The sequence below is a fragment of the Anser anser genome (genome assembly GCF_964211835.1).
Source record: "Anser anser genome assembly, chromosome: 3".
Taxonomy (NCBI): domain Eukaryota; kingdom Metazoa; phylum Chordata; class Aves; order Anseriformes; family Anatidae; genus Anser; species Anser anser.
This window is the reverse complement of record NC_139722.1, coordinates 48,620,323-48,635,703: the sequence shown is the minus strand read 5'-3', so window position 1 is coordinate 48,635,703 and position 15,381 is coordinate 48,620,323. Positions and strand designations below refer to the sequence as shown.

The 15,381-nt window shown below is 41.6% G+C and overlaps 1 protein-coding gene across 3 annotated transcripts in view; it reads right to left on the bottom strand.

The window, feature by feature from the left end:
* The window catches only part of CRYBG1 (crystallin beta-gamma domain containing 1), a 96,432-nt gene that overhangs the window by 27,823 nt on the left and 53,228 nt on the right, over positions 1–15,381 (bottom strand). For 2 of the 3 annotated variants that reach the window (XM_083830163.1, XM_083830164.1), the window contains 7 exons: positions 12,708–14,197; positions 5,757–7,218; positions 5,496–5,672; positions 3,178–3,225; positions 2,963–3,081; positions 1,413–1,575; positions 300–439 (listed from right to left, as the gene is read on the bottom strand). In XM_083830163.1, the coding sequence (XP_083686289.1) occupies positions 300–439; positions 1,413–1,575; positions 2,963–3,081; positions 3,178–3,225; positions 5,496–5,672; positions 5,757–7,218; positions 12,708–14,197 (3,599 nt within the window). Of the gene's footprint in view, positions 1–299; positions 440–1,412; positions 1,576–2,962; positions 3,082–3,177; positions 3,226–5,495; positions 5,673–5,756; positions 7,219–12,707; positions 14,198–15,242; positions 15,377–15,381 lie in introns of those variants that run through there. The other variant, XM_083830165.1, reaches the window with a different exon arrangement.

Here is a 15,381-nt window from a genome sequence, read left to right as displayed (position 1 = left end):
TTATAAGTTTGCCTGAATGAGAAAGAGCAGCAGAGAAAAACTAATTCCTTTACTACAACTATTTTTTTTTACTCCATGCAAATAAAGGAAAAACTGTCTCTAACACAAAACATTTTCAGAGGTCAGCCTCTCCAAGAGCGAAGCATTACAATGATGTACTAACGTTACTGTCAACAAAAACTACCAAAATATATGACTGGAATAAATATAGCCTGCTTGAACATCTGATAGGTGTAACCTGTGGTTTAAAACCAATTCCTTTCATAGCAGTACACGTTCACACAGAACTATGCACTTACATGCCCCAGTGTACTTTGATAGAACAAGTCTTCTGCGTGGTGCCAAACACCCCTGTTTCTTCGGTGTCGTCAAAAAAGGAAGTCACAATTCCTAGCCCTTCAGGTTCTGTGTACAAATCAATTCGGCTGACCCTGTAATCCTGACAAAATGAAGAAGATCGCAATAATCACTTCATCTGTGCTGTGATTTCTGTAATTAATGTGGATAACTAAATCAGTTTTGTAACTCCTGTTTGTTTTAAATCGTTTCCCCTCTTGTCAATTACAGCTATTATCAGATACGTGTCATAAAAGGAAAACTAGGCCAGTTGCCTGTCTCTGTTTGGACAATGACAGCAGTCAGTCAACCTTTTAACCAACATGTACATTGTTTACCTTCTGCCATCTAGGCAGGAATGTACCTTCTTTCACCACTTAGTACCTCCTCTAGCAAATTGAAACCTAACATAACACCAAGCAAGGCATTCTTGAAAATAATTTAAACAAGAATTGTAATTACAAGCAATGCATATTCCTCCTTTTTTCTTTCCTAGTCAAATACCTTTATAGCTCATGCTTACTTTGGCGACCTGCAAACATACTTACTGGTAGGTTAAAAGTGCATGTAGGAAGGCTGCTCCACCATGTGTGAAACTCCCTGGTTAGTTTGTGCATATACGTGTATTTTTTGATATCAAAAAAGCTTTGTGGGTGTTTAACACTAAAGTTTTGTGTTGGGTGTAAGTTTGGTAAATACACTAAGAAAAACATGAGCAAAAATCCCTCACACATGCTTCTGAAATTAGAAGTCTGTGGAATTACTGATAGTTTTCTAAAAACCTTTTCCTACCAAGCTAAAAAGCATATACTGTATATTAAGTTTCTGTAGCATTTTGGAGACTGTTCTAATGAACAACACTGCTTTCTTCCCGATGTGTCCTTCTAGTTAGTTTTACCAGAATCTCTATTACTAAACAAACAAAACAACAACAACCACCACCCCCATCCACCCTCATTTATTTTGTGATTACACAAGAAATTCAACCTCGAAGACTGAATTTTTATATCAGTATAAAACTTCACCAAAAAAAACTTCTCTCTTTATATAAGATTTTCTTTAATTACATTACTTGCCTTAACAACATGTCTTATTGAACCAATCACCACAGGCTTTAGAGATTTGCATTCATTTTGCTCTTCAGAAGTACTCGCACCCCAGACATCTGAGAGTTCCAGCTCTCCTTCTTCCAGAGGAACAGAGGGGCCTTCAAAATTTGGTTTCTCATAGAGTATCCAGCTTAAAATAAAAAAAAAAAAAAATCTCATGTCATTTTACCAAGTGCGATTTCCAAAATCATGCTCCCATTTAAGAACTTTTTTTTTTCACAAGCAGTATTATTTCTAGACCCTCCATGCCACCCCAATACAGCTAAATGACCCAACACTGCTGATGCAAGTCACTTCTGGTCTCTGTGATATTTTTAAAAGCAATGATAAAAACAAAGATGCCTACTGCTGACTTTGTAATTTCATCAAAAACTCCTCCTCCACCCTCTTTAAACTGATGATCTGGGGCAGCAGGAGTGCTGTCTATGTATACTAGACTTTTGCATGAGATATTAATCAGAACCAATTTGTAGGTCAGAAAATGTTGACACTGCAGACTGCTGTGTCATGTATAAACAGACAAGATACTTGAATCCTGTGAACAGCAGCCTGGAGTTCTACACAGGCTGGTATAGATGTGCAGAAGGATGATAAGACTGTTCAGAAGACAAGTACAACTTCATTTTTAGCTGCAGGTTTCAATAGCTAATTAGATTTAAAAAAAAAACACTATATCCATCTGCAAATATAAAACACTCCCCTAGAGCTCTCAGTTGCAGGTGAGGAAAAAAGAAATAAAAACAGCTCCTTAGTGAAACTGAAAACCATGCTGGGCAAGAAGAGAGTCCTGGTTCACACAGACCAAAAGACTTTCGTTCAGAAATCAGCACGCTTCCTAGTAAGTATCTCCTACTGCAGCTGGCCCTTGTTTCTCCAGCTTTCTATTGGATCATTCCTTTTGAGAACCTGCTGTTTGACTGTATTATAGCCTGGTCACAACTTAACTTGCCATGCTATCATCCACGCCAGTAATGACTGTTCTTTAATGCTGCAGAGAAAGTAGGAGATGAACTTGTTTTGAATTACTCTCATACAAACTAGCTTTTAGAAAAAAATCCCTCTGGACTCACCAGAGAAATAGTCTGTTATCTTTACAGCATCATTTCGTACCTTTGCACAAGGAATTCATCTTCTGCATCCAGATTAACACAGCCCAATCCCATATCAAAACCTTTAAAATCCTTTGCTAGCCTTTTACACCAATTCAAATACTACCCAGGAACCCCTAAAGGAGAGAGGAGTCAAAGGGCAGCAAAGCTGAACAGGATCTGTCTTTTCATTCCACCAGGGTAAAATGTTGCACTCCTCCAGATGGTAACACTAGATCCAATTATCAGCACAGTTAGCTACCACAGAACTTCTTATTGCAGGAGGAAAAGTAAATACCACATTTACTTTTCAAATGTGTCTACGTTACGTTGCCGTCTGCAAAGTAGGCCTATTATTAATTACTACTTGAACTGTTCCAAATGATTTCTGGACAGATCAATGATAAAGAATTAAAATTTATCTCTTACCATCCTCTGACGACTTTAACTAAAATTGTTGGTGACAGAACCCAAGAACTGCAATCCACAACGTCATGGAAAACTTCAATACCATTCTCTTGATAGTCTGATTCACAGTATATCACCAACTGTGTTTGAAACAAAACAAAACCAATAACATAATTCTATCTTGGTATGCTTTTAAATAAAGAGAGGAACAGTGAAGATCATAAAATTGATCTTACCTTTCCAGGTCTGGGATTGATTTTAGTTTGTCCATTTCTTGAAAGTGCCTAACAGACAGCAAGGAGAGAAAAGTCACAAATACAAAACAAACCATAAACCTATTCAATAAAGATGCTCAGCTATTAAAATAACTTAGTGCAACAAAATAAAAATTATTCTGAACAGTAAAAACTTGATAACACTTCACCTACACCTACTTCCTGCTTCAATTCCTTCCTTCTGAAGAGCTATATATTACTATGAATTACACACTTCTTAATTTTTTTAAATAAACTCTGAATTATCATCTCACTGGAGACAAGTAATCTCAGATTTGAAATGTTTTAAAATCCTTTATATCAGTTTTCTATATATTCCGGAAGCTTCAGACAAGAGTTGCAAGGTAAGTATTCTTCAAGAAGTATGAGGCTCTATGCAATGTGATAGACTAAAAATGCTGAGAACAAATAAAACGCATTCAGGTATACAAAATCTAAAACAATAGTTGTTCATCGGTGGTGAACTATACGATACAGAATATAAGGAAAAAGTTGTGGTTGTATCATGTGATCTCAAAACAAATAAATAAAGGGTTCCAATTATGTGTCCAGTTTTCTAGCAAAGACTGGAATGCTCACTCTTGGACAGGGTCCTGCTCTGCTAGACAATATTCATACAAATGAAGAGAGAGGTCCTGCCCCCCAAAGAGCTTACAGCCTAAGATAACCAGCAACACGTGCAGGGAATTAACAAGAACATTTCAGCCACCATGCAGGGCAAGGCAGCGGTCCCAGGACAGAGCTCCTAACCGCCATCAGATTTTTGTAGGCATCATCAAGACAAGTTGAAGCACGACTGGTTTTTCAGCCTGTGCTTCAATTCCAGTTAGAACTCGCTCTGTGTTTTAAGGAACGCCAGAGTCATTGTTTTAGGCTGCCCTTACTTTTTTCCTTCACACTACCCTTTAGCCTCTTCATCACCATCATCTTAGTCAGTGGAAGATGTGCAGTAGGCACACATCATCCAAACATTTTCGACTCCTGTGTAAGTTGAGCAAGACACTTCAGAGTCAGCAACTGTGCTGCAGAAGTCCTGAAACCCTACAGAGCCTAATGGGTTTTTCCCAAGAGCAGTCCTATGTGTGGATACACACCCTTGCCACATCAGGCCTCCATATTCTAATGAAATATTGCAGCTCACTCTGGGACAACAATTTAAGTGACAAAATATCAGTATTAGTCATTTAGTTTCAAATTCAGGTTTTGAAATCCTAGCAGCACCATCCAGAGTAGGAACCCCTTTTTAACTGGCCACATAAGCCACTGCAAGTAACCCCCCTAACTTAAATCCCCACATTAACTAAAAACTTCTCGTGACAGAAAAACTACATCCTCAAAACTGTAAGGAAGTATGGCTGATTTCTATCTGCAAGGCAAAGAAGGAAGAATTTATTTCTACTTCCCCATGCATTTTAGTAGAACTGTAACAACAGATATTCATTTGCTTTAGGAAAGTATTTCTCAAGCTTATAATATGCTACTTCAATTCCACAAATCACATTAATATCACTATTAAACTTTGGAGAACATATTTCTTCCCATGGTTCCTCAATCTCCTCATCATACTTTTCCTCTTAGGCAACAGCAATGACCAACATCCGCAAAACCAGTGAATACTATAGCATGTTGATTCATAATTCTGAAGATAGAAACCAGTTATCCCACGTTAGGGTAAAGTTGCCTCTGAGGGAGAATGCAGGTCTGCCTCTACTCATGATGAACTGATGCTCAGAGTCAGACCAAGGGGCATCCCTCCATTGTAGCAGCACTTTCAACAAGCACTACTATTCAATTCTTAAATTACTCCTGTAGAATATATATCTTCTACCAAGTGTACGGGAATACTGGGAGCAGAAAGGATAGACTGAGAAAGTTTGCTCTATTACTCATTTAACGGTGCAATGACTGAACGTCTTACTGGAGGAACAGAGGAATTAGTGCCAAAAGAAGAAGTAGATAGACGTTTTCTGAAGTTTGCAGAAAGCATTCTAGCAATTTACGATAAAAAATAGACAATTTATACTTGTGAAGAGTCTCAGAATAAGGGCACCACAAAGAAACATAATTGTGTTAACAGATACTATCACATGCACCTCGTTCTCATGTGTAGCAAACATCAAATAAAACTGCTACTATACCCGTGCTCATTCTGTCTAGCTATAATCTATGCCTATCCCACTAAAAAGGGAAACAAAACAAAAACGACCTACAGACATTGTCTACAGAAAATATAAAAGGTGGTAACTTTACAGACAGACTTTAAATGACACGATACTTACATCCACATCTAATAAACCAGTGGGGACATTTGATTCATATCTGCTTGTCCCTAACCAGCTGGAAAAACTTTTCTCAGGGTTCCCATAGTTAGGCATTGGTAAGCTTAGTTCTTTTTTTGTGCTATCTGGTTGCATGTACTTCTCCACATAACTTGGAAACTTCATATCTGAAAGACACTGAATTGCAAAATCAAAATTAACAGCTATCCAGTGGCTAAACAGAATCTTACACGGGTGCATTTCATGAATGATCTTTATTACCTCCGATTTTTGAGGCATGCTGAAGGGCCCAGGAACATCCTGTTGTAAAGAAGGCACCCCTGAGGACTCAGCTGTAAAAGCTGTTGTGTTATTTACTGAAGTCACGGAAGGATTAAGGAACTTTTCTTTAGATGTAGATGACAGCAAGCTTGAGAAGAGTGAGCTTTTTTCAAGACGGGATCTCTTAACTTCACCATCTGTACCATCATTGATCTCTTTTCCATTTATTTCCTGAGTAAAGGCAGGTTCATCCCTATTACATGACTGCAGGGCTTTAAATATTATACTCTGCTCTGTCGATGCACGCTTGGGCCTCACTCTGGCTATCGTTTCCAAACTTTGCATTTTAATCTGTTGGGTTGGTAACAGATCCTGTGTTTTTTCCCTTCTCAGTCCCAACCCAAAGGTAAACACACTAGGATCAAATACTTTCTCTAAGTTGTCTTCATGAATTGGAGGCATTGCAAAGTGGGGTGCTGGGGACTTGGGAAGCTTCGACCTTTTCTTCTTCTGTGGTAAACAAACTGAGCTGTCTAAATTTTTTATTGTTTCAGCGAACTTCTTCATGTCAGTTGGGGAATCAAAAATACTATCATCTTCAGCAGAACCATTGTAAGTTTTGCCTGGACTCATTTGTGCATCGTTGTTGTGCTCTGACACCAATATATTACCTAGATTGCTGTCATCTTGCTGCAGTGCCTCAAAGCTCAAATCTCCGGGCTTTGCCTTTTTATCTCCATTTTCCATCTTCTGAGGTTCTGATTTAGAAACCTGAGGAGATTGTAGAGGACATTTATCATCACTGGTAGGTGATAAAACCTCTGTGTCTGACAGCACCTTTTCTTCATTTCTGGGGAATTCTGAGCTTGTGTTATTTCTCTGAGAGGAATTGTCTTGAGCGCTTTCACTTTTAACAGGTGAGAGCAAAGACAGTTTAAAAGGTGAACTTTCTTTTTTAGCTGTGGTTAATTCTGGATCAAGATGCTTCAGAGAGACACCGCTAGCATCAATTTTGCTACTTTGGTTAAAAAGGGATATTGCAGCCTTGACTTTAAGTTCTGTTGCCTTCCCAACATCCTCATGAGATGCAGAGACTTCTTCATTTTTGCCTTTTAATTCCACAGTGCTTTCTTTCTCTGATGTGCCATTCTCAAATATCTTCTGGCGACTGTTTTGCTTATTTAACGTTTTATCAGGCAATTCACTTTCCTTAGGTTGTTTTCCAAATTTCAGCTTTGCTCTGCCAACAAATGTGCTTGGTACGGTACTATTTTTTGAAGCAGAGATGTCAGGAGGCCTCTGGCTCTGGTTAGCGCATTTATTTTCAAACAAGGAGATTTTGTTGGCAATGCTGCTATTAGTTTTATTAACTGGTTTTTCAAGAGTATCCTGCTCACTTTCTAAACTGTCTTGATTTGTAGGCGCTTTAAAATTCAGTTCTACGTTCTTCGGCTTGGCTGGACTACAGGAAGCAAAGTGATATAGTTATATGTTTCAGTAATCTTGAAAAGACTTTTAACAGTTTTCAAAACAATAAAATGCAGCATTATAATGATTTTTTCCATAGTCACATTCAGTTTAAATTTCGGTATCTCAAAAGGAATTTAAAAAGGAGCAGCTACGTGAACAACAGCAAAAATAAATTAGACGCTAAATAAGCATACATTTCAAACATGCGCCTAATACTTTAATGCTCTGTAAAACAGAAACACAGCAGCCTACAGCATCTGCAAATGAGGCAGAGAACTACTTATGACTGACAGACATTAAAATTTAATAGTGAATAGGCAGAATAAATTATACACATGCAATTCCCTACAGAGCTTAGGAAACAAATCCCAATTCATTAAGGTGATAATGAGTTGGTTAACATTTGAATATACCTCTCCAACAAGTTTTGAAGACATCTGCTCAGATTCTTTGCAGTCCTTGTCCTGCAGAAGCAACCTTAAATCAAGTGAAAGACCTCTTCCGGATTCATTATTGCTGGCGGAAAAGATCATAGTCCCCGATCCACTGCAGGTGCTCAGCACTATTTGGCTAAGCCAACACCACATGTGAGGACTCTCCCATTTCCTTCAGGTAAAGTCAGCTAACAATTTAAATTGTGTAAACTAACCCTGCTGAATTTACAAGAATTGAATTGGGAAACACTTGTAGAGACTTCTCCACCAGAGTGGCTGGAAAATGAGGGCACAGCGCAAAGTACTTGCATGCTATGGCAGAAGGCTGCTGATGCACGGGTGACCGTTTTAAACCTCCTTCATCTGAATACCTAGATCCAGGAAAAAGCATTGCATTTGTCTGCGTCACCTGCTGCTGCAGGAACAATATGAGCAGCTGTGAAAAAGCAGGACATGTCTTCAAAATTTATCAGCCCGATACAAGGAGTGCCAAGCAGCCCACTGTCACCTCAAAGTCAGAGCTGCTCTCCAAAAAGGAAACTGGAGGCATTCAGCAGCAAGAGGATATGCAGAAACAAAACTAAAAACAGTCGGAGGTGATTAAAAATCAGCTTGCAGGGGCCTGATAAGCTCTATCAATGATTCTGGTATTCATGCGTTTTGTTCCTTTTTTCCAGGACAAACTGTTCATGGAGCTGCCAGACGGCTCTTTAGCCTAATGAAGTAGGGAGGTACGAGTGAATTAACACAAAAAATAAATAGTACCAGAAATACTCCTTTCTCCTCTTTTTTGAGAAACGCAGCCCAAGCAAGAAATAAACCCTACCATTGCTCAAGCTTCTTTTCTTGGGAAAAGCACAAGGAACAAACTTACCACCACACCAGGACAAACCCAAAACGAGCTGCCTAAGAAACTACACAGAAAGCAACTGTTACAATCTCCAGGTATTTTAGAAGACTTCCTGACAGTGCTCACTGTAGCTACCAGCCTGCTCCAGCTGGCAGGCTCCCATGAAGAACACGAGACCAATAAAACAGGAAAGAGCAAACTTACAAAGTGACTGACCTGCCATACCTCAAACAGAAGCTAATAAAAATCACTTGGAAAACTGAAGTCCTCCTTCTGAGAAGAGGAAGGTGGGGAAGAAGCTATCACACAAGATAAAATTTGAGATATTTAGACCCTAAGTTTCATTTCCAATACAACTGTTTTTCCCTAAACTTTTAAAAGTTAAAGTAATATATGGCGTTTTTTTCTTTTCTGAAAACGTGTACGAGAAAGGGACCTCTAGAGGTCATCTAGTCCAGCTTCCCGCTCCAAGCAGGGGCAGCTTCAAGGCTACCGATGGCTTTGTCTGACCAAGTTCTGAGTATCTCCCATGACGGGTACTTCCCAAACTCACTAGAGGAGCACTGCAGCAGGCCAGCCCCTCTGAACTATTTTTGCCTGGTATCCCACTGAAAGAGCATTGTTGCAACTTGCAACCACGGCCACTGTCCCTTCAGTGCATGCCAGAGAAGAAGCTGCTCTGCCTTCCTGATGCCTGTGGAGATAGGTAGAGATGACAGCAGAGTATGGTACCCATATCCTTCTCCCCACTGAACAAACCGAAATGCTCCAGCTTCTCCTCACATGGTATACCGCAGTGCCACCACCTTCCCAGCAGCCCGCCACCAGGATTGTTCCAGTTTGCCATCATCTCTCTTGTGCCTGGGGAACAGATTTGGAAGGGGAGAGAAGGCAGCGCTCCTCAACATGGCCCAGATTCAGCCGCACGAGCACCAAACCCCTTCTCCTTCGACCTCCTGGCTGTGCTCCTGCCAGACTACGCTTAAGCCTGCCAGTCCAGGCTTCACCTTCACCCGCCGAACAACACACTACACAACGGTGGTACTTCTCCTTTCCTTCTGCCTGTACTTCAAGGGGTGTCACTAACAGCCTGGGGATCTGAACAGCCTCATTCCCACACCATCCTTTTGTCAGCCCGTCACTTGCACCAATACACGTGTTTCAACGCAACAACACGCATCTTCCTAATGAAATCCTTCTTTCCTTGTACGCCTTGACACAAACAAGTGCAACGGTTAACACTGATAGTTATCAGCCGCACCTACAACTTCTGGAGACGAGCAGCTGACACCTCAAAGGTATACTTTCGAGCTTTGCAAATTTACACTAACAACCGCTTCGGCAGCCTGTACTTTACGCGTCAGTATTTCTGCACAGCAGCAGACAAACAGCTGAGCCCGAAGAGCAGTGGAAAGCTCAGCCTCGGAGCCCCATCCAGCAGGGCTGGCCTCGTGTGGCTAAGCCTTTCATTACACCTCTCCCCACGCTGAACAACGCTGATTTACAATACAGCTGAAGGATGCATCTCTCAACTTCCAAGCCTGTTTAGAAGGAGGGCAAGCTGACTGAGTAGCCTTTAAGTCACCCATCTAGTACGGGGGGAAAACACCGAGAGATGGATTCAAGTAATGGTACAAACACTTCTACACACTTCCTGGTGTGGCTGATCACTGCTACCCATTGCTGATCTGCAAACTGTTTGCTAGCCAGGAACAAGCAAGAACAAGAGAAATACCAATGTCCTTCTCTTAGGCTATATCTTGCAGTTTACCTGTGGAAGCAAGCAGTTAACCCTCTTCTAACACAGTCAGAAACGGAAGGTGACTCATATCTGAAGCTTTCTGTCCAAACGACCTTGTCAAGCATGTAACTGATGCCAGAACATCAGATTGAGGCAAGCAAAGAAAAATGGCATGTTAACAGAGCAGAATAATTCAGCAAGTGGGCATAGCCACAAAGGCAACTAAAAAAACATGTCTGAAAATCAAATATGACAACTAAAGCCAAGAATTTCGTGAAGCACATCAAAGTAACTACTCCCTGAGGTTTTATGTGCTGAATAACAGGTAACACAAACCTAAGTTTAATCTCAGGCCAGGTAAATTCTGCTTTCAAAAGCTAAAAGCAAAGCATCCTGTGACTTCCAAGTCCCACTTTACACAGACATAAAAGGAGAAAAGAGAAAATGCTATCACTGCTTGCAGAGAACCGGCAAAACCAACTTCTTTTGAGAATGTCCCTAAAGTATCTTGATGCCCAGAATTGGCACAATGTCATCAGTAACAGACATTATGTATTTTTATTTTAAGTGAAAACTACTTTGGTTATTCCATTTTATGGGAGTCAAATGAGTCTCTGAGTAAATCAGTGTTTTTCAAACTGAAAAGGTATGGAGGATCTCAGGGTAATTTTTAACCTTTAAAAATGGAAAGAGCAGCTGTTCTCTAGTTCAAAGCAGTGAGAACACAAACAAACCTTCTAGTAATGGCATCATTACACTTTTCCTTTCCCATTTTATAGCAGTTTAGTTCACATCCAGGTTTCTAGTTCACGTGTTCTCAGCAATGACCACAAATTACACCGGGTAATTGGGCCGTATCAATTCCTCTGGCTAAAGAAACTGCCAGGTACTGTGCAATAGTATCTATCAGGCGCATCAGGAACCTTGAAGCACCAGGGCAGTCCCCACCCTGGGCTAAAGTTCTTGTAGCAGCAGCTGAAGCAGGGCACCAAGCGCCACACAGCCCACAACACCAGGTGAAACACAACAGGCTGTTTGTTCATCAGAATGAAAGCTGTCAGAAGGGGTACTCGTCTAGTACCTTAAGAGCACAGCAGAAGATAATTCCCTGTACAGCAAGCCACGCAGATACCCAGAAAAACAAAATCCAGCTATGCGAGCACTGGTAACTTTATCAGCACTAATGACAGTGACACAAAGAGAAAAATATGCGGGCTACTTTCCTTCAAAGCTGTAAAGATACACAACTTCAGAGATTAAGATTTGTGGTCTCTGCTGCCAGATGGCAAAGCATCACCATGCACAAAAATACCACAATTAAACCATTAGAATGAGGTGGTTTTGATTCAGTTAAAAAAGAGCAAAATAGATGTAGGGTTTCATGAATTGTGCAAAGAACATGTTCCTATTTTTCCTAAAGTTTCTATACTTCGCAGATGCGAGAAGCACAACTGGAAGCCTGTGTGCTTCTTAAGCTCTAACATTGAACTCTCCTGACCCTCTAACACAAGAGGAAGACGATTCTGAACACTCAGTGTCCCTCAGGTGGACTCTGACAGGACCTACAAATCAATACAGCAGAGAGAGGACAGCAATCCTGCTATTACGTACCCATGAAAGTCAAACAACAGAAATAACAAATGCAGTAAGATGATTCACCGTAGAACCAAACTATAATGAACCCAGGAAATCAATAGCTGGAATCAGACTACTGATAACAGCACAAGCAACAAACACATCCGCCTTTCTGTAACACTAAGGAAAGCGCAGATCACATCTGCTTGACAGAGGACAACCTCTTTAAAACCAAGTTCTGCAAACTAACAGATGCATAATTCTGCAAATACCTGATGTTATGCCCATGCGTAAGAATTTACGTGCTTCAACCTGCACATCCATTTAGTCGCTGTCATAAGTATTCAAATTTCTGGAGTAGGATTTACCGTATCATTTGAAGTACCAAGTAAGTTCTACATTGCATCCTACGTTTCTTCTTAAAATAACAGCTGAGCAGACCTGCTGCTGCTTCAAAGCATAACCTGAACACATTCCTAATTCAGGGATTTTAATGTACAAAATCTTCAACCGGATCCTCAGTTGACTGGAAACAGCAAAACCACATTAAGGTCAATGAGAGCTGAGCTAATCCGAGCAACAAAAGGGGCAACAATGACGACAGAACAGCTTTTATGCTTATTACATTATTCCATATAACAAAACTGACATAAACTGCCTCTACATGAAAGAATTATTTTTCTAACACATGCATATTACAGTGTTTGTTAAGTGGTAACTGTAAATACAATCCAAAACAAACAAACAAACCCCAGTTTTTAATTAGTTGAAAATAACCTAGATAGCAAATACATAGCCAGTGCTCCTATGCAATCTTAAATACAAATATAGGCAAAATTACAGCTACAGTGAGAAGGTAAACTGTAGTTTATGTTACTTACAGGCTAATTTTTGTCGTGACTATTTTGGAAGCATCCAAACTCTTCAGCTTCAAGCTGTCTAAATCAGAACTTGTCTGTCTCTCAGCTGACATACATAGGTCTCCATTTTTAATCCCATCGGTACGCGAGAAAGCTCTTCCATCAGAATCATTACCATGCTTTCCTGTCTTGGTTTCATTTCTGCCTTCAGCAGATGCCAAGGCATTGTTTTCTGTCTTATCGGCCAAAGAAGCTTTAGGAGACTCCAAGCTGTCTTCCCCAAAAGCCCCAGGTGTAGTTCCCTTTTCCACTGAAGTTCTTTTTGTCATTGGGGTACTCTCCGTTGATGCTAAAGGTTGCCTTTTTGAGGAATAATCTTTTATCTGACTCTTCAAACCAGTAGGGGAAGTGGGAACAGCATCCAACTGGTTCTTTTTATATGATCTTCTTCTTGTGGGGGTCGTGGTTGAGATCTGCTGTTTACCTTTGTCAGTTTCGTTTTTGGATGTGCCTTTGTGAGAAGATACAACTTTTAGGTCCGGGTTATTACCTGGGGAAAAGGAATTCCTTTCAGGAGTCTGTTGAGGAGACTTCAGTTTTCTTTCCGAGTTTATAACCTTGTCTGAAAACACCTCAGAAGGGACATCATCCTCAAAAACAGAATCTTCTCTTGCAGTATTCTCGGTCTGGTTTCTCTCTCCATTTGGAATATCACTAGATGACTGAGATTTTCTTCTTTTTCCAGATCTTTTATTAGCAGATTTCTTATCCATTGTGTCTGAATCACCACAACTTTCTTCTGATATAACAGTCACAGGTTCATTAAGGAGTTCGTCTGTTTTTCTAAGATAGATATCAACTGTTAGCACTCTAGCAGAATGTGGGCGTTCACTTGCCACAGTTTCCAGCTTGTATGGCAAATCCTTTGGCGTTGCATGCCCAGGCTCCTCAGACACCCACGTGTTCACTAGCTGCTTGTGGCTTAAGATACTCTTTTCTAAATCTTCGCTAGACAAATTCCTCAAGCTTTTTATAAAATCTGGAGTTGTGGAATTATTTATATCTGTGACAGACTCCTTCTCTGGTTCCAACGCTTCCACATTCAGGCTACTCTCAAAGAAAGAGTTTTTAATGGTTTCACTGCTGCTGCTCCAATCTGGCGACCACTCGCTGTCAGAAGAGACTCCTCTACCACTCCATTCTGAAATCGTATCGTGATACGGAGATCCTACTTCCCCACCGAAATTATATTCCTGTGTCTCAGAGACGCCACTCCCGTTTCTCACTTGCTTCTGTACTGAAAGAGCTTCAGATCCTTCTTTTATATGTCTACAGTATATTGGCTGCACTTTGTGAGGCAAAACCAACCTCTCCCCTTTCCAATGTGATGTGTGATCTAACGAACTTTTGACATTTTTCCTTTTCCCTGTACCAAACAGATTTCCAAGTCTTTCCAAAACCGGTTTCTTTTTGTGCTCTTCTCTCGAACAATCTGGAAATTGTGAGGTGGACTATAAAAACAAACAAACAAAACATTTGGTTAATGCCAAACGCGTTTCTCTAATAAGTATGTTTGTGTTAATACCACCTTGAAATTAAAAGGATATGATAAATGGGAAAGCAAAACAAACAAGAAAAAATCCTAACTGCTTACTGAAAAATATGAGTTCTCAAAACAAACAAGACAACTCAAGGACAGTTAGAATCCCAAGATTCGGTAGGTTTTAGCCTGTGCTTGTTTACAGGTGTGCTCACCTTGCCTTACAACACCAGCGTTATATGTCCCAGATCTCAAACTAACGCACAATTTAATTAATAACATGCAAAGTAACAGAGGAAAGCATCTCTGAGTTTGCAGGATTTGGGACACAAAACGCTTGGTCAAAGTTCTACGTGTCAGAAAAAATGCGGGGAGCTTAACTTTTCTCTCCACGTTGGCTGTTAGATCTGAGGCTTCTGCTTACAGAGAGGAGTTTCAAAGGTGTAAGCCGTGTTACACTTTTTTCGTTTTTCCTTAATGAAGTCCTGTACGCATTTGGTTTGTGTTTTGGGTTAGAAAGCCGAAAACAATAAAAGTCACTGCATCACTCAACGCGCATTACTGGGTCAAACGCTGCCCTGCATTTCTCTCGGCGAAGTTTCCCCTTACAACTTCTAATTAACGCGGTAAACAGGAAACACGCAACAGCCGAGCCGAGCACACAGGGGCATTTGCATTTTAATACATTAGCACTTTTTAAACGCCGCCGCGACCAGCACCGCCTTTCGAGCCGCGCATCCCCAAGCAGGGATCTGGAGAACCCTTGCAGCAGGGGCCGGCCGTGCCTCCTGCCCCGTGCCCGGGCTGCCCCAGCACCTTCCAGCCGCCCCTCAGCGCCCTCCACACCCGGTGTTAGCAGGGAGGGCTCCCCCCCGGCTGCCGCCGCCCTTCCCCGCCCCGGCACGGAGCCTCGGGAGGCTTCACCCGCTCGCAGCTCTGCCCCGGCCGCCTCTCCCCTTCGTCGCCCGGCTCCGAGGCGGGCGCCTGGCCTCGTTGAGCCGAGCCCCGCCACTCACCGCCCGGCCCGGCGCTGCTGCCCCACGCCGCGCCGCTAGCCCGGCGCCGGCCGTCTGCCCGCTCCGCTCCGCCTCGCCTCGCCCCGGCCCGCCCCGGCCCGGCCCGCCCCTACGCCGCGGGCAGCGGCTCCACCTGGCC